This window comes from Gigantopelta aegis, chromosome 9 (assembly GCF_016097555.1).
Source record: "Gigantopelta aegis isolate Gae_Host chromosome 9, Gae_host_genome, whole genome shotgun sequence".
In the NCBI taxonomy this organism is placed as follows: domain Eukaryota; kingdom Metazoa; phylum Mollusca; class Gastropoda; order Neomphalida; family Peltospiridae; genus Gigantopelta; species Gigantopelta aegis.
In genome coordinates this window covers 57,262,905-57,283,288 of record NC_054707.1, presented here as the reverse complement: position 1 = coordinate 57,283,288, position 20,384 = coordinate 57,262,905, and the positions used below count along the sequence as shown (strand labels likewise).

General features: G+C 39.3%; 1 protein-coding gene across 1 annotated transcript in view; it reads left to right on the top strand.

The window, feature by feature from the left end:
- The window catches only part of LOC121382220 (arylsulfatase I-like), an 89,035-nt gene that overhangs the window by 51,992 nt on the left and 16,659 nt on the right, over nt 1-20,384 (top strand). Inside the window, exons 5-8 of the mRNA XM_041511748.1 lie at nt 7,899-8,002; nt 10,029-10,135; nt 11,160-11,236; nt 19,867-19,968. Of these exons, the coding sequence (XP_041367682.1) occupies nt 7,899-8,002; nt 10,029-10,135; nt 11,160-11,236; nt 19,867-19,968 (390 nt within the window). The remainder of the gene's footprint in view (nt 1-7,898; nt 8,003-10,028; nt 10,136-11,159; nt 11,237-19,866; nt 19,969-20,384) is intronic.

The window sequence follows — 20,384 nt, the reverse complement described above, 5'->3', positions numbered from 1 at the left end:
TACTGGTACTACATTCTGCCCCAGATTTAGTAGTGTTATTTGTTTTGCTATTTATTCTTCTAATGTTTGTAAAGTCCATGTAACACTGCCTGTGATAACCCAAATGTTTACTTGTTTCAGGGATAGGTTCATTGTTTTTATAGTTATTCCATGCTCAATACAGAAGGTGGCTGCCAACTTACCCTCTGCTGTGTTTAGAGTTTTCCATAAATTAACTGATTAATTTTTCCAACTTTAAAAAGTGTATTGGGCCTAAACATTTTTAATCTGCACACAGCACTCACTCAAGAAAGATGACATTTTTGGACACACAAATTTAGCTATTAAGCGTTTTGATTGGCTGCTGTAGGGTTGCTGTAAAAAAGCTACTTTGTGATTAGTGGAATGGGAGAGAACTCTGGATAGAGTAATGTCATACCACACTTCTGGAAATAATACATATTGATGTGTTCTAGCTAAAAAATGTGCAACATCTGAAGTGACAACATTGTATTTTTAGTAAAAGAATACATTTCCGAGCCTGCATGAAAACAAATCGGCTTATCCCCTGACAAATGTAACGGTATGACAAGATACAGGTTTGGTCCCATGGCCTAATGTAAGATAGAATTTTCTTTGCCCACTGTACATGGTTATCCGTCTTTTGCTCGGTGCTAGAAAAATCTGTCTAACCCTAGGGCTAGATAAATCTGTTCGACTCGAGGGCTAGACGATTTCTACATACGCGTGACGTCATAAATCATGTTTTACAACGATTGACGTCATAACTCATGGGCCCATATTTTCGAAGCCATCTTAGCCACAATATGTCGTAAATCCGTCGTAAGTGACTGCGGAAAATGTAGCGTATTTTCGAAAATGTAACTCAAAATATTGTAAATACATCGTACCCCGACAGGTTCAAACCTGTCGTAGACTAGAAACCAATATGGCGCCTTACTTCTTATTTCATGATAATGACGAAGATACAGCTCCGCAGTTTTGTAAACCCGAAGTATCTTGCCGTCAAAACTTTATTTCAGAAAATTTACCAATCGATATAATGGAGCCTGATCGGGGTTGTTGAAAAAGGCACGGGTGTGAAATGTGATATGCACCTAAATAATGTATCGGAAAGGCCAAATAAAAGAAATATTACTGAAGTTAACCCAATTGACAATTTTTCACTATTTACAGTAATAAAAAATAGCCATGAAACTTTTCCAAAATTAATATTTGAAATGTGTTACTGGTAAGAAATGTAAAGATTTTTTTATTTTTTTTATAAATAAAATATTATTTTATTAAATAATATTTATACTGCATCATTAAGATAGTAAAATGTGTGGACGCTTGAGGGGGTTGGTGGATGTATGTACAAACGTTATCTAGGGTTACATGGGATGAGTGTACTGAACAACATTACGTAACGCACTTTTTTTATTACTAAAATAGTTTGTTTGTTTTTTAATTTTTTGTTTTTGTTGTTGTTGTTGTTTTTGTTTTTTGTTTACCTTCTCATAAACTGTCACGGCAACAGTGTTTAGCGTAGGTAGTTAGTTATAGCTATAGTTCTTTCCACAGGGAATGCCTTTTTCATACTGTTTCTAAGCGATTATTTTCTAAACTGCACACAAAAATAGTTAAAAAAGAATTTATTTCCAAAAGACTTTTACTTTTCTTGTTAAGTAAAACCAAAACTGAAATTATTTACAAAAAACATTTTTGTAGGAGGATGGGACAAACTCTATATTTAGACATAAACACACAATGATGATTATAGATCCCCCCCCCCCCCCCACCCCCAATATAAAATCCTTGCTACGCCAATGGCGAGATATGCATGTCTTGTATATACAGGTAACCCATATTGGGGAGGGGGAAAATCCACACTATGTATGCATGTATGTATGTATGGTTTTATAAAATTTAATAGTTAAAAAAAAGGTTTAATTGGGGGGTGGGTGGGTGGGGGGGGGGGAGGGGGGTGGCATGCCCCCGTGCCCCACTACGCCACTGATCAGCGCTTTCCCAAATCGCAAAAACAAACCAAATCAAATAAAATCAGTTTATTCATAAGTACATAAACAGCACCTTAAAATTATATTACACCCATAGCATGTCTTGTTTGGAAATAGGGGAGGTCTCCAAACTTTTAATTTTTAATTTTTTTTTTTTTAAATTGCGGTGTGTATTGTTTAGCGTTACAGGGAGAGGGAGGGTGTCTAATTTTGACACAAATATTTGAAAGGCCCCTTAGGCTGTATCCATTTTCCTTCTTGGATTTGTGATTTTTTTTTATTAAAGTATAAAACTAAAGTTTGTTTTGTTTAATGACACCACTAGAGCACATTGATTTATTAATCATCGGCTACTGGATGTCAAACATTTGGTAATTTCGACATATAGTCTTAATGAGAAAACCCGCTACATTTTTCCATTAGTAGCAAGGGATCTTTTATATGCACCATCCCACAGACAGGGTAGTACATACCATGGCCTTTGATATACCAGTCGTGGTGCACTGGCTGGGACGTGAAATAGCCCAATGGACCCACCGACGGGGATCGATCACAGACCGACGGCGCATAAAGCGAAGGTTTTACCACTCGTCTAAAATATTCATAATCAAATAATTTTAAAAGTTGAATTATGTGTATAGTACTTTGTGTTCTGGGTCTAATGTAGCCTAATCACTGTTAAACAGCCAAAAGAAGAGAAAATAATGTTGGACGTCTTCCCCACATCCAAAATTGAATTTCCAATTATGTGGAACCTAGATTTCCCTTACGGGGCAGGGGCGGAACGTAGCCTAGTGGTACAGCGCTCGCTCGATGTGCGGTCGGTGTGGGATCGATCCCCGTCGGTGGGCCCATTGGGCTATTTCTCGTTCCAGCCAGTGCACCACGACTGGTATATCAAAGGCCATGGTATGTACTACCCTGTCTGTGGGATGGTGCATATAAAAGATTCCTTGCTGCTAGTTCAAAAAGAGTAGCGACAACGGGTTTCCTCTCTCATTATCTGTGTGGTCCTTCACCATATGTTTGACGCCATATAACAGTAGAGTAAAATATGTTGAGTGCGTCGTTAAATAAAACATTTCCTTCCCTTACGGAGCCTCTTTGTCGGGAGGGGGAGGTGTGTGTGTGTGTGTGTGTGGGGGGGGGGGGGGGTCGGACGCTTGCATAATATCCATTCTGTCAAGTCAGCTGTATCGAGATGACAAAATGCTAGAACAGCCAGGGTAGACAAACGTGTTATTAGCAATCGATAATGTAGTACACACCGTCACTACACAGATACTAAAGGTAGAATTTCGCACGCTGTGCCATCAGTTGCCTTCATCCCTGTATTTAGGGGAGCTAAAGCTCTTGCCTGATGCACGGTCGGTCTGAAATCGATCTCCTTCGGTGGGCCCATTGGGCTATTTCTCATTCCAGCCAGTGCACAAAGATTGATATATCAAAGGCCATGATATGTGCTGTCCTGTTTGTGGGAAGTGCATATAAATGATCTCTTGCTGCTAATGGAAAACTGTAGTGGGTTTTCAACAAACCAACTTTAGCTTCAGTCCCTCATACGCGCTGTATATATTTTAATGGTATATTTTATATTGTTTTAAATATGTTTTTTTACAAGGTGACACTCAAATGAAATATCTGTCTGCCTGTCTGTCAGTATTCCCAAGACATCGTTTGAAACTGAATTGGATAAAACATGCAAATCAAGTTAAGAGGAAATAATAAGTAGTAACAGCAGACTGCATGACGCCGGCGGGAATTCTGCAGAAGAAGGATCGCCATAACCATTTATTAAGAACTAAACGTCGCTAATAACCACGTGGATGTCATGTTTAATATGCAGTCCTCTCCTCTTTTTTTTTGGTCCTAACACCAGTCTGCTTTTTAATGATTTCACAAATATCATATCATCAAAAAACTTTAAATTTTGTTTATTATAACATATTGACATTTCGATTTAACTGAATTTATATTAATATCCACGCAAATGATATATTATATAGCCAATAAAAACTGTATACTTGACAGAAGACATGAGAAATAGATTTAGTTTTTTCTGAAAATAGAAAATGCTGAGGTATGCGAATTTTGAATATCTAAAGCGTTTTGTCTGCTTTAGAAAAAAAAGAAGAAGAAAAGAAATGTTTTATTTAATGACGCACTCATGACACTTTAATTACGATTATATGGCGTCGAGCAATTGGTTACTGAAGACAGAGATAATTAGAGAGGAAACTCACCACCGCCACCACATTTAATCAGCAGCAAAGGATCTTTTATATGCACCATCCCCAAAACAGGATAATAGAAATCAGCTGTGGTGCACTGGCTGGAAGACGAAATACACCAAAGGGTCCACCAGTGGAGATCGATCCTAGACGGGTGTATATCAGGCGAGCGCTTTACCACTGTGCTACCTCTTATTTTAAATTTCGAAATCGTAGAAAACCACAAAAATATTAAAATATTTATTTGGTATACTGCCTGACAAAGGAAAAGCAAGAAAAGGATTGTTTGTTTGACGACACCTCAGCACATTTTAAACTACAGAGAGAGAGAGAGAGAGAGAGAGAGAGAGAGAGAGAGAGAGAGAGAGAGAGAGAGAGAGAGAGAGAGAGAGAGAGAGAGATATCACATACCACGGCCTCTGATATACCAGTCGTGGTGCACTGGCTGGAACGAGAAATAACCCAATGGGCCCACTGACGGGGATCGATCCTAGATCGACCGGGCATCAGGTGAACCCTTTACCACTGGACTACGTCCCACCCCCTCTGTGCAATTAACCAAATTTCATTGGTCTATGACTTCGGGTTCCCTGTTATGAGTGACCGCTGGGTTAATAAATTCTTTTATGCTCTTGTTTATCGTATCGTATGATATCACCATACGATGTCAACAAAGCTTCTTCATCTATTTTGTAAAAAACCTTTCTTTCATTTTCCTTCACAAGTTTCACTTTTAGTCAACGTGTCAACTAAATGAACTGACTTCAGTGATGTCACACGGACTAGAACGTGTACACATGCATAAACACCACCTACTCATAGCTAGTTTTTGCATATCCCCTGGGTCGACCTATTTGTCTGTATATTATGCACTATAGTGATAGAAAACCGATAAGCAAGGCCAGACGCTAATAATCTCTTGCAATATTGTAACACGATACATGATGCTGGCAATTCTAATATTACATGCCACTTCTATTAGTAACCCTATCACCAGTTGTTTGTGGGAAAACTAATCATCGAAATTCGAGCACAATGTTTTCCCTAATCTTAATTAATGAGACAGCAAATGTCAAGCGGACAGTAATTATAAGAGACAACAGAGAAATCGTAGAAAAAATGTTATTTTCTGCGCCAGACACAAAACAAAAACAAAAGAAAACGAAACAAACAAAAACAACAACCCACTGAAAAAAACCTTGATATATGTATTTGTCATGCAACCATGCTTTCTATTGACCTGATAACCCCTACCTGATAATTCGAAGTGTTATCATGTCATTAGGAAGTGTTATCATGTTACTAGGAAGTGTTATCATGTCACTAGGAAGTGTTATCATGTCACTAGAAAATGAGTTGTACGTATGCCGGATGTTTGCTCAATTTTGAGGTAGATCGTTTTCTCATTTTTAAAGCACCCATTGACAGCAATAATTGTTGAACTGCATGAATAAATATAACATTTACACTTTCTGTAACATCAAATTACCTCTTATTTTTCAATTCTCCATTATTAGCTACCATTCGAAATTAGCCAGTGTTTTGAATTGAACATTTTGAAACAAAAAACCCAAAAACCAAATAGCTTCCTGCAAAGAATGTTTACATTGGAACAGCGTCTAACGCCACAGTCACTAGCAACCAGTGATGTAGATCTTCTTCGGGGTACATTTTGAGTTTATTTTAACAGAAAACGGTACAAAAATTGTAATGTTGTAACACAACAGACTTTAAAATATAATCAAAGTATTGTATTTAAAATTTGGAAACACATAACTTTTAGGCTGGCTATACCATTCTCAAGATGCTTTTGGGCACCTGCTATTATCTGACTTCTGGTAGTAGTTTCTACACGGTGAAACTAATAGTTCCTATACCATTTGTGACTGAAACATATTACAAAAATATAACTTGAATAAAGGGGTTGCATTATAAAAAAAACCCCAGGTAACTACGTTTTGATATCGTGGTTATTTGGCTTGGTTCGATAACGGTGTAACAGGCTCGCCTGTTACACCTTTATCTAAACATATATATATATATATATATATATATATATATATATATATATATATATTTTTTTTTTTTTTAAATATAGATTAGATTAGATTACATGAGCGAGCGTGAGTGCCATACGGAATTTATGAAACGAGATTTTTTTTTATCTCCAGAACGAGAGCGTTGGGTATAAAACAATTTTCAAATGAATTTAATACATTTCGTACAATTTCCAATTTCGTACATTTGGGAGCACCAGCACTCCATTCGGGAGGCGGAGGGTGGTATGGTGCTATGGAATTTGGAAAGTCCCGTAGGATTAAGCAAAAGAGAATTCGTGCGCATTTTTATGAAGGGAATTAGGTGCAATTTTGAACGGTCTGCCAAAAATTAAAGAAGGGAGCTATGTATAGTTTTGGAAGATTAGTAAGCCGAGAGTAGCTCGTTAAATGGGACTTAGATGGCGTTGAGTTGCCCATAGGGGCCTAAACTGTTCAGCTCGTGGCATGGCAACTGTGCACGTAGGGAACAAGGCCGGCAGTTCCTGTTGGTGTCCTCCTTCCTTCCGTTCCTTCGTCTATTCTTCATCTTCTTCCATCTCTCCCACCTGATGTTATCCTCCTCTTCCATCTCTCCCATCTGTTGTTAGCCTCCTCTTCCATCTCTCCCATCTGATGTTACCCTCCTCTTCCATCTCTGCCATCTGATGTTATCCTCATGTTCCATCTCTCCCATCTGTTGTTACCCTCCTCTTCCATCTCTCCCATCTGATGTTACACTCCTCTTCCATCTCTCCCATCTGATGTTACCCTCCTCTTCCATCGCTCCCATCTGATGTTATCCTCATCTTCCATCTCTCCCATCTGTTGTTATCCTCCTCTTCCATCTCTCCCATCTGATGTTACCCTCCTCTTCCATCTCTCCCATCTGATGTTACCATACTCTTCCATATCTCCCATCTGTTGTTATCCTCCTCTTCCATCTCTTCCATCTGATGTTACCCTTCTCTTCCATCTCTCCCATATGATGTTACCCTCCTCTTCCATCTCTCCCATCTGTTGTTACCCTCCTCTTCCATCTCTCTGGCTTGTGCCGCGCCGCACTGAACACTTTGCCTCCTCCACTATATACAAAGTGTGTCTCCCGCTACAGATGTCGTCCCTACGGGCTTGTCTTGAATCGCACCTGACAGGGAACAAAGGTGGCACAGAACTATGTACAATAATAATCCGTTGTTCGTCAAAGGCAGGACAAATGATGCAAGAAATATAAAGTGCATAAAAACTATTCATGCATTATGCAGTTTTTATGTCAAATTCAAAATGTAACGTCACATCTTATTCTGTCCTTGGATGTTTCAATAATATAATAATATAAAAATAAATTTCCCCCATTCTTCTTCTTCTTGTTTGCAGGTGTTTATTCCATATGTGCGTTAAAAATAGAGAGTCAGTATTGATATATTTACTCAGTTTACAAACTATGCCCAGAACTGGCCTCGGTTGTGTATACATAGTGGTTACGCCATCGGACTTAAGGCTCGTAGGTACTGGGTTCGCTTCTCAGTAAGTATATATTATAAATGAAGAAGATAAATAAACGGCTGTACCAGTGATACAGCTACAAACGATTTCTGTGAGAATATATCGTGTTTTGTGTTTACTTTCAGAGTGGTATATTTCCAGTGGATCGCGCTAACCACCTGCCCAGCTGGTTTCCAACACTTCCTCAGAAGCTGAAGGCGAGAGGTTACGCCACACACATGGTTGGAAAGTAAGCTATTAATACTTAGTGGGTAGCTGATGGAGAAAGCTGCTAATGTTTTCTGGATACTAATAGTAATAATAATAGTAAGGTTTCTCCATCTAAACGATGTGTACAATATTTCTGCCAGTATTCAAACTTACCAATGTTTACGGCAATTATAGAAAGCTTGGCGGTCCTCCTATAGATCAAGTGGGAACCTATCTCATGGTCCATTCCTTGACGTGGTGAGGTAGCTTGCATGTCTCAATGACTCGGAGAGCTATGCCAGCTGGAGCATCAGCTCCTGGTAGGGTCACCCAAGCTGAACTGGTCAAAGAGTAGAGACTAGACTAATATGAACCGGGCAGACAGAGGACGTAAGTCAAGAAAAACAACTGTCTAGGAGAAGCAAACTCCAAAATGTTGGAGAGGCTTAGAATCCTAGTAAGGAAACTCTCCAAGGAGAAGGAACACTCCAAACTCAAACCAAGTCCACTGACGTCAGAGTACAGAAGCTATGCATAAGCATTAGCGTGGAAACCGAAAGGAAATGTCTGTACATGCACCAAGATCTATGATCGTCATGAAGTGGGAACCCTAAAACTGCGTTCACACTTACACTTTAAACTAGTTATACTAGACTGATATAACTAAACCACAAATATAGACTGGTATATCTAAACAGGTATAACAAAAGTACTTTGGTATGTTGTTTTGTTAAACTGGTAGGCCCTACAGCTAAAACCGTTTAAATATAAATCTGAACGCAAACAGGTTTAGTTAAACAGGACTGAGTTTAGCCAGATCGAGCTAGTTTAGCCAGAAAACGCCCGCTAGACTGGTTAATGCCCTTTACGGTAAAGCAAATAGTCACGTAGGGAACCAATCAAATAGTTCGCGAACGTTAGCGAAACATTTGCTGGATGAACTTGGGACTGGTATATGGCGGAAGTGACAGTGACGTAGACCATTGTCAAGTGCGGATAACTACACTTCCGCGTTATTCCAGTATAGCTAGTACACGTTTGAACGGTCATCATTTCCAACGAAAAGTGTTTTAGTTAAACCATTTTAACTTATGTAAGTGTGAACACGTGGTTTTTACGCAAGTATTAGAAAGCTTTCTGAATCCTGTACTAACGCTAGCCTATACAGTGGCAGTCCTCCTACAAACGGAAGGAAATGAAGGAAATGTTTTATTTAACGACGCACTCAAAACATTTTATTTACGGTTATATGGCGTCAAACACATGGTTAAGGACCACATACATATTGAGAGAGCAAACCCGCTGTCGCCACTTTATAGGCTACTCTTTTTCGATTAGCAGCAAGGGATCTTTTATATGCACCATCCCACAGACAGGATAGTACATACCAAGATCTTTGTTACACCAGTTGTGGAACACTGGCTGGAACGAGACATAGCGCAATGGGTCCACCGACGGGGATCGATCCTAAACCGACCGCGCATCAAGCGAACGCTTTACCAATGGGCTACGTCCCGCCCCTCCTACAAACGGTGTTGGTTCGAACCCCATACCGTGGTGATTACCACACATCCTGCTATCTGACCTCACGACTGTCATTACTTCTTTTGAACTAGGTCTTGTGTAGAGATACACTGAATATGTTGATGACATATTAGAAATCATTATAAATGCTACTTCTTAACAATTGTATACATTTTATGTGGTCTTGGCGTATTACTGGCAAGGACGGACCCACGAATTATTTTAGGATGGTGAGCGAAGGCAAAAGGGCACATGAACCAACTTCCTGAAAATGGCACTTCAATAAAAAATTGTAAACAAATTTTGTGTTTTTAGAGGGGTATGTCCCCCTGGTCCCCGCCCTGGATCCGTCCTTAACTGATGAGTAGATGACACATAATGACACCGGAATAGATATCGTTTTGAGCATACATTTAGGCCGTTATACATGTAATTTTAAGACTATTTATTTACACTGATTTCTCTTACACATTTTTGCTTATGAATTAAATGTTTATTAGTTCCACAACTTATACTTAGTCCCTTGTTATTTGTTCCGCCAGGTGGCACTTGGGATTCTGCAACTGGAAGTACACGCCCACATACCGAGGCTTCGACAGCTTTCTCGGGTTCTACAGTGGCTCCGAGGACTACTACAGCCACATGCGAGGTGACGTATACTAGGTTCAGATTATCAACTATCACGACGGTGTTAGCCAACTCGATAGTTGCGTTCTGATTTCCCCAACTTGCAACTTACGACGGGTGCGCTCAGATTTACAACTAATCCGTTGTAGGAGATGTACGTACGACGAGAAGAATCGAGTTGTAAGAACGCTTAGCTTATCAACTGGACAGTCGTATAAGTCGTGACAGAAGACAGTTGGACAACTTTGGTAGTCTGAGTCTAGCATAATGGGCTATGCGACGAGAATCAAGTTGTAAGAACGCTTAGATTAGCAACCGGACAGTCGTAGAAGTCGTGACAGCTTAAAGTTGGACCACTTTGTGCTGGCAGTTGGTAGACCTACTCTGAGCCTAGTGTAGTCTGAGCACACCCGTCGTAATTATTGGGAAAAATTACAACACAACCGTCGAGTTGCCCGAGGTCTGCTTTAATTTTTCAAAAATCTAAATTTTACCCACGAGTGTCAGTATAGCTACGTAGGTAAAACCAAAACCAAAACATTGCACTGCATGAAGTTTGAAAAAAACGAGACTAATAACAAATTATACAAAAAAAATATTTGCCCATGTAGGAAGTAAATACAAATAAAATCGCCACAGACTGAAGCACCTTATGTAGACACATACACGTATGTACGGTCGCACGTATGTACTTACATACGTATCCCTGTAACTTAACCTGACCTCAAACCAATGACATCCCCTCTTTTATAATAGACTAATCTGGACATCCCAACAGCCAACAACGGCAAAGATATGTTTTTCGTTTGTTTGTTTGCGTGTATACGTGTCTGTGTGTATGTTTTCTCTACGTTTGTCTTTTGCTTATCAATCTCTCTCTCTCTCTCTCTCTCTCTCTCTCTCTCTCTCTCTCTCTCTCTCTCTCTCTCTCTCTCTCTCTCTCTCTCTCTCTCTCTCTCTCAACCTCAAATCAACCAACCAAACAATCTGTATTTCTGTCTAGGTACAGATATTTACATGTATGTCTTTGGGTGTTTTTGTTTTAGCTCAAGGAGATAATATTGGTTTGGACTTTCGGTTCAACGAAACAGCTTATGACAAAGATTTTGGAGAATACTCTTCGGTAAGTAAAAGCACCAGTCACTGTCATCGTCGTCGTCGTCGCGTCATTATCCTCAACATCATCATCCTCAACATCATCATCATCATCATCAACAACAACTACAGCCATAACAATAACAACAACAACAAACAATATCAACAGTAGCAATAAACAACAACAAAAACAACAACAACAACGGCAACATCAGTAACAACATCCACAACAGCAGCAAGAGAATTACAAAAATAATCATTATGACAGGACAATAACCTTTTTTCTCCGGCTGTCTCTCGATGAAGGTGGACGTGTCTACCTGCGCTCTCGAGCTACCCCCCCCCCCCCCCCCCCCCACCTGGGGGGACTGATTGCCAGCTTCGGCTCTTTGTTGGAGTTTCGGGTCACGTATACCGGGTCACGGGCGACCGTGACTTTGGTGTACGGGGACCCGCCTCCACAGAAGAGGAAAGGAGGGACCGGAAGAGGAAGGAGGAGGAAGAAACCCGTGCTAGGGACGGCCCAATGGGGGACAAAGCTGGCGGCTCAACCGCCAGTGGCGGTCCCTTCTGTGTCACCGCCCCCACCGAGTTCTCCGGAGAGGAAGCAACCGCCTGCGGATCCTGCACCACCGGAACGGCCGTACACCACCCAGGACATTCAGATGTTTCAGCGAACGAGTGTGCCACCACCGACCTCCACCTCCACCCCAAAGACGACGACTCCGGTGCAGCGGTCAACTATACTGACCGCTCCCGTCGAGTCGCCACATGGACTTGTTGTTCCGGCGGCGAAGAAGAAGGCGACATCACCGACCACCCAGCCAGCCAAGACCAAGCCGCCGCCGGAAGCCGCACCCCCCCCCCCCCCCCCCCCCCTGAGGACGACGAATGGAGTCTTGCCATCTGTGGACTTCGCCGTCAACTGCATCAGTATATGCAGGGGGACACGCGCGATCCACACCTACTTCGGGGAGGTTTTCTCAATGCCAATTGGAAAACACTGGATGACGGCAGCAGTTATGAGCTCCACTCCAAGATCTTCGGTTGAACTAAGGGAATAGTCGTCACGCACCGAAGGGACCAGACCTACAGGCAGTGCATCTTATTCTGGAAGCTGGACAACAGATCGATCCACAAGATGCTCAAAGCGGTCTGCGGCCCCGACTATTCCCTGGTAATCAAGAGCTTGCGCCAACTCAAGGAACAGCTGCCGTCACTCCGAGATACTCCAGGCTCCCCGAAGTAGGCCAACCTTACCTAGGACAGGTATCCTCCTTTTTGGGCTTAGTTGGACTTTAAATTTTTTTCGATCGAGCTTCAAAATTCTTATGTTTATTTTTTTATAAATAGTCCAACGCATTTTACTTTGGCGCCCGTTCAATTGCTCAAATCACCTTAAAACCTTTTCGGCCGAGCAGTCAAACTTATTTTTGGGTTTAGATTTTTAGTCCGGACATGATGTTAGGCGCAGTTATTCTCCGAAATTCAGCCAATTAGAACATGACCCATTTTCGGTGTCTACTAGTCGGTCCGCGCAGTCGCTGGACGTTACTAAATACTTATTCAAAATTCCGACCATTTCAAACTCAATCATCCCCCCTTTGTCCTGGACTTAGTCACTGGCAAAGGCCAGAGATTAAGCCCAGGACAAGCGTGTGTGAATCCTCCGTGGTATATACGCACGTTAAACTTTTTACCTGACCAGGACAATAACAACAGCAATAACAACAACAGCAGCAGCAATATCAATGGCAATAACAACAATAATAACAGTTATAGCAGCAATAACAATGACAACAACAACATCAACAATAACAATAGTCAACAGTAAGAACAACAATAGTAACAACGATAGTTTAAAAAATATGCAGTTTCCCATATACCAAGGCCTTTGACCAGTTGTGGCACACTGGTTGGAACGAGAAAAAACCCAATTAGTTGAATGGATCCACCGAGGTGGTTCGATCCTACGACGCAAGCACCTCAAGCGAGCACTCAACCGACTGAGCTAAATCCCTTCCTTTAACAAGGACATAAGAGAAAAGAACAGGAGATAACTTTATTACGCCCAGGCCGTTACAAAACGACATCATATGAGGAACATAATAAGCTATAGTGACAAGATAAGGTTTAACGACACCCCAGCACGAAAAATACATCGGCTATTGGGTGTCAAACTAAGATAAATCCAAAGATGAAGCGATGAACAACATCAATATAAAACGTCAAGACTTAAATTAAAACACAGTGTCAGTATTATACAGAAGCAATAAAATAATAAAATACAAATGCAATAAAGTAATGCAATGTCTGAGAAGTGGTGGACAGCAGTTAAAACAATAGCAAGAGCAACAATGACAATACCAGTAACAATAGTAACAATAACCTTTCATTTGAATGTATTTTCGTGCTTATATCCAATTAAGATTCAAGCACATCGGCTATTAGGTGTCAAACTAAGATAAACGAATGAATGAATGAATGAATGGTTAACGACACCCCAGCACGAAATATACATCGGCTATTTGGTGTCAAACTAAGATAAATGAATGAATGAATGAATGAATGAACTTGGGCAATAGATGATGGAATATCTGGATATGTGATATCATGTCGATTTTTCGTTTTCTTGAATCTTGAAATATCCACCATACAGAAATAGCAGACATTCACATGGTTCTGTGATTCTCTTCATATTCAGGGTATGGCAAAGAGCATTGCGGGGCGGTCACCTCGCATCCATCGCTCCAAATTCGATCGACATGTACCACATACTACGTGTGGAGCCCATGCTTTGTCTCGATCCCCAATCTTCATGCCACAGTATAATCCATAAGCTTGTGCAACTTTCATAGATACTTTGATTCCATGCTTTACCTGCCTTGGGCCAATGTAGAATCTACAAACGTAACAAAATAAATCGCCAGAATGTAAGCAGCTTCGCGATGAAGACATTGTGCACCTGAAAAATACTAAGTTGACCTATGCACGTATAGGCCTATATATACACACCATCTGGGGCAGCACTAGAACATTCTAGAAAGCACTGGAACATTCTAGACAGCATTAGAACATTCTAGAAAGTACTGGAACATTCTAGAAAGAACTAAAACAGTGACTGCCGTTTGTAAAATCTTCAGGAGCTAAAAAAAGCTCCTCTGAATTCTCTTTTGCGAGTCATTGCTCTCCTCAAAAATTAGCATACCTTAATTGTTAAAATGTAAATGTCACCAAACTGATAATAATTTTCAACAATAAAATTAATATCTGTTCATGATTCACTGCCATTTATAGTTAGTTATACTAACCATCCTTGCTTTACATTTTAGTTCTATTAACAAGTTTACCACTAATAATCATCAAACAAATATTAATTTAATCACTGTCATTTTGAAGTTTTAACGGCTCATTAATAATTAATTACTAACCATTCTCATTGATTAACTTTAGGACTATCACTATATAACCACCACTGTCAAACAGTTAATTATTAATGAAGGTTTGACTGACGTCAGGCGTAAGTGTACGCGACAAATTCGGCAAACGCTAATTTCAGCCGCCTGACAACACGCGAACATTTTCGAAGTAAAACTTTTCAGGGGTGAAGAAATCGAAAATATTTCACTAGCCCACCGGACCAGAACCAACTAAAATGTACTAGCCCGTCAGAATTTCCACTAATCCGCCAGCCTAGAAAATATACTTTTGTTTAGCAATATTGTAATATATATTTATATATTTAATGACAAAAACATTAAAGGGACATTCCTGAGTTTGCTCCATTGTAAGATGCTTCCGACTAATAAAATATTTCTACGATTAAACTTACATATTAAATATATTTTCTTGTTTAAAATATCAACGTCTGTATATTCAATGTGTTTCTGGTCATCTTAATATTTCTAAGAAGCCCAAACTGGATTTTGTCTTCAAATAATTTCGTACGTACGAAAAAATTATATTTTAGGAAATAAAATGAAATTTAGCCTAGTACAAATATTAGAACGATCAGAAACAGGTTTAATATACAGCCATTAATATTTTATGCAGAAAAATATATTTGATATGTAATTACAATCGTTAAAATTTCTCTATTAGTTGATAACATCTTAAAACTTGCAGTAAACTCAGGAATGTCCCTTTAAGGACTGGACTGAACTGAACTGAACTTTATTTACTCTCAGACCGTAAACCACGGCATATGAGGTACATAATACATTTATTCATATAGTTTGACAAGATGGCAAACGTATAAGTATTTCACATAAATAAATAAATAAATAAACAAATAAATATACACACACACACACACACACACACACACACACACACACACACATACATACATAAAATACATATCAATATAGATATTTTAGCCGGGGAAAAGTATTCATAATAAATTTACAGAAAATTGACAATTTACGAAGGACACCGGTTTTCTTGCTGTTGAAGATATTATAAAACTTGTATGTATTAGGTTTTGATTGACAGTATTGTGGTAAGTAAATAGTTCTGGGTTCTTTAAAAAATGGGCATTTCAGTTTATAGTGGAACTCGTCTCCCATGTCGTTACTGTTGCAGAAATGACATATTCTATCATGTAGTGGTATTCATGTCCATCTACCTGTTTCAATGGGGAGATTATGGTTTGAGAGTCTAAAACGTAATAGAGTACACCAATGTTTTTTCTCAAGGGATGTTAAATATGTCTCAAATGTAACACAATCTTTTAACAGTTTGTAATTTGAAGCTTTTCCGAAATTATCGATATGACTGTAGCATGTTTGTAGGAATTGATCTGTATGTCTTAAAGAAATAAATTCTTTAAAAAGTGTAGCACTTGCAATTCTATTACATTCTGAGATCCATATATATGTACAACCAATGTTATCCAATATTGATTTTACAAAGTCTATCCATTTATGTTTGTAAATATTATTATTGTAGTCATTCAGCAACAATCTATAAACACTTGATAACTTATCAACATCACGTGGTAAAAGAACGAAATCAAACCGCAAGCTTGATTGACAAATCAATACATGTTGAAATATTCTGACCAAGACTACGTTATTCACATTTCTTTCATATAGATTTACAAAATTTACATATTGCTAACATACTTTCAACGTAAACAAATCATGTTTAGGAACTATTGACCTTTGACAGGCCCCGTTTCCTGGGAATTAGGCTAAATGGAAACCACTATCAAAACTGAACCATTTTTATTGGCGAAAACGAAACCGATTTGGCTAGAACGTCACCTCAGTGTAATGGCGAGAATGAAACTTGTGTTTTTTTTTTTTTTTTTTTTTTTAAAGCTGCAACAGCATTTTATTTCATTACATTTCACCGACTTCTAGCTAACTGCTAATACTTCTATATTCGCTATATAGACATAAAAATAAAACAAAATATAACATAAATGATTAATATAGCTGTTGTTTTATTTTACATTTTTGGGGGTTCCGTTTTAGCCATATAGCCATAGACTGTGGTGCCGTTTCAGCCAACGCTAGATTCCGTTTTGTCCAATTTGGTTCCATTTTCGTTTGGGTATGTTTTGGCATGGTTCCGTTTTCACTATAACCCGTTTCCGGAATGTCGCGCTTGCGCATTTCTGAACTCAGAAGTCGTCTATTGGCAATGCGGTGCATGTATGACATCCTTCTGAATCGTTTGTTTGAATGGTTTGGAAATATTGCGTGTCTGATGTGGAGACGTGGATTCAATGCAAAATAAATAAATAAATATACAAATAAAATTATAATACAATCAATCAGAAAAAGATAGATCGCCTGTCGAACTGGCAGTTGCATTTTTTAACTCATCCGTCAGAATGTTTTCTCGCATTTGGCGGGCTGGCAAATACATTCTGCACCCCTGTAAAACCGATAATTAAATATAACAGGGAGTTACTAGTAAGTAAACAAGTAATATCGTAATATTTTGACCATGGTTACAATTAATTTGCGATATTGCTACAAAGCAACACACCTTGCCCGCCCGTTCTGCAAATTCGCGATAATTCGGAACACCTCGGCAGATTACGAATAGAAACTTTATAGGCCGAAGTGTTCCGAATGATCGGAATATTCCGATAGACAGAACGACTTCCGCTTATATACATCCAACGAGAACAGTTGATAAATGTCATTATAAGGAAGACACCACTGTTTTCTATTTCTGAACGAAAGCTTTTAGTTTCAGTGTCAATTTCTCAAAAAGTATATAAGTTAACAATATAAAATTTTCACCTTGCAAATTAGTTAAGGGGAGCGGTTTTTTGCGCGCCGAGAAATGATTTACGGGCTCTATACGGGCGTGGGCGCGGGCGCGATCGCGCCCGTCAAACGGCAGTCACTGCTAAAACATAGCAGCCATTGGAAGATTCTAGAAAGTACCAAAACATTCTAGAAAGCATCAGCTCCTAAAAGGTACTGGAATATTCGGTGATTAGAATTTCACGAATGTGGAATATTTTTCTAAAGCCTGACATATAGTACAAATTAACGCCAAATGTATGCTTAATTTAACAAAACTGATGACGCATGCTTTGTGTCCTTGTAGATATATAATCAGTGGATCGTCTTGTAATCATATCACACCTGTCACACATGACGCATGCTTTGTGTCCTTGTAGATATATAATCAGTGGATCGTCTTGTAATCATATCACACCTGTCACACATGACGCATGCTTTGTGTCCTTGTAGATATATAATCAGTGGATCGTCTTGTAATCATATCACACCTGTCACACATGACGCATGCTTTGTGTCCTTGTAGATATATAATCAGTGGATCGTCTTGTAATCATATCACACCTGTCACACATGACGCATGCTTTGTGTCCTTGTAGATATATAATCAGTGGATCGTCTTGTAATCATATCATACCTGTCACATATGACGCATGCTTTGTGTCCTTGTAGATATATAATCAGTGGATCGTCTTGTAATCATATCACACCTGTCACACATGACGCATGCTTTGTGTCCTTGTAGATATATAATCAGTGGATCGTCTTGTAATCATATCACACCTGTCACATATGACGCATGCTTTGTGTCCTTGTAGATATATAATCAGTGGATCGTCTTGTAATCATATCACACCTGTCACATATGACGCATGCTTTGTGTCCTTGTAGATATATAATCAGTGGATCGTCTTGTAATCATATCATACCTGTCACATATGACGCATGCTTTGTGTCCTTGTAGATATATAATCAGTGGATCGTCTTGTAATCATATCATACCTGTCACACATGACGCATGCTTTGTGTCCTTGTAGATATATAATCAGTGGATCGTCTTGTAATCATATCACACCTGTCACACATGACGCATGCTTTGTGTCCTTGTAGATATATAATCAGTGGATCGTCTTGTAATCATATCACACCTGTCACATATCGTTTTAAAAGTGGCACCGTGGTTAAACCATCGGATATAAGTTGGTAGGTACACCCAATGCGAGGTTTAACGACTCGATGGGTAGGTGTAAGGCCACTACATCCTCTTCTCTCTCTCACTAACCACTAACAATTAACAACTAACCCACTGTCCTGGACAGACAGCCCAGATAGCTGAGGTGTGTGTGTGTGTGTGTGTGTGTGTGTGTGTGTGTGTGTGTGTGTGTGTATGTATGTATAAGAATATTGCATGAAGCAGTAACAGCTATCCTCTTTCTCCACCAAGTGTCAGTCTATATAATACAATACGCAAGGCTATTTTAACAGTTTCCCATCGTTCTGACAGCTTCTCGTTTGATTTATTTTGCCAATGGACTTCTTTGTACTTACCCGATGCCGCATTTCGCACAGCGTACTTGAAACGTAGTTGAAAATAAACACGAAAATAAGTGGAAATGAAATAAAAATGCTATTTAGCCACCCCATTTTATACTCGAAAAGAAGGTTATTAATGATTAGCTATTGGATGTCAAACGTGGTTATTTTGACATACATGTAGTCTTAGAGGGGAACCAGCTACATTTTTCCCATTTACAGCAAAAGTCTTGTATATGCACTTTCCCACAGACATGATAGCATATACCACCGCCTTTGATATACCAGTCTTGGTTCGCTGGTTGGGATGGGAAAAACCCCAATTTGAGAATGGGTCCACTAAGGTGGTTCGATTCTACGACGCAAACATCTCAGGCGATTGTTCTACCAACTCAGCTAGATCCCATCCCCATTTTAATTACGCGTATACGGCGTCAGAAATATGGCTAAAAGACACACATATAATAAGAGACGAAACCCGCTGCCGCCACGCAATTGGCTACTCTTTCTGATTAGCAGCAAGAAATATTTTATATGTCGCATCCCACAGACAGGCATTTGTGGAGCACTGGCTGGAACAAGAAATAGTCCACCGACGGGGATCGATCCTATACTAACCGTGCATCCGGCGAGCGCTTTACCACTGGGCTATGTCTCACAATCCATTTTATACTGAGACAAAAGAGTTTCGCAATTTGGTACTGCCGCATGACGTGACAGGTATTTCATTTTGACTGAAAATCTCCTATCTCTTATATCAACAAATGATGCATCTGATTTCACTTTTAAAGTTGTGAGTTTCTTTTTTAAAATTTGAGTACATTTTGTATTTACATTTATAGTTATATTTATATTTCAGTTTGTGTTTGCCGAAAGAGCTGTGGATGTTATACGTTCAAACAACAAGAACAATCCTTTGTTTCTGTATATATCGTTCCAGGCAGTTCACAGCCCATTGCAGGTCAGCGTTTTAATATCTGTATAATCAATAGTGGGTCCGGATGTTGAGAGAGGGTCAAGGCCGTGAACAGTCTGAGCAAAGTCAGTAACGTAGCGTACAATGAATTTATGATACATTTTTACCAAAAAAAATGAACGACCCAGCCAATGTGGATTCGCAATAATAAATACTAGTAAAGGCCACAGACATTGAATAACAGACCTGCCAAAGGTATCCGTGTTATTGCAATCTTGGACGCCCTCATGAATATTTTAAATTGTTCAAGGGTGCCAAGTTTACACACCTCAAATCTTCAATCAGCACATTCCAAAGATGCAAAAAAAATAAACAAACAACAACACAAAGAATAATTGTGGGTACTGAACTACAAGGTTCAGCCAACAATGGTGATTTGGCAAACGGACATATATGATGTG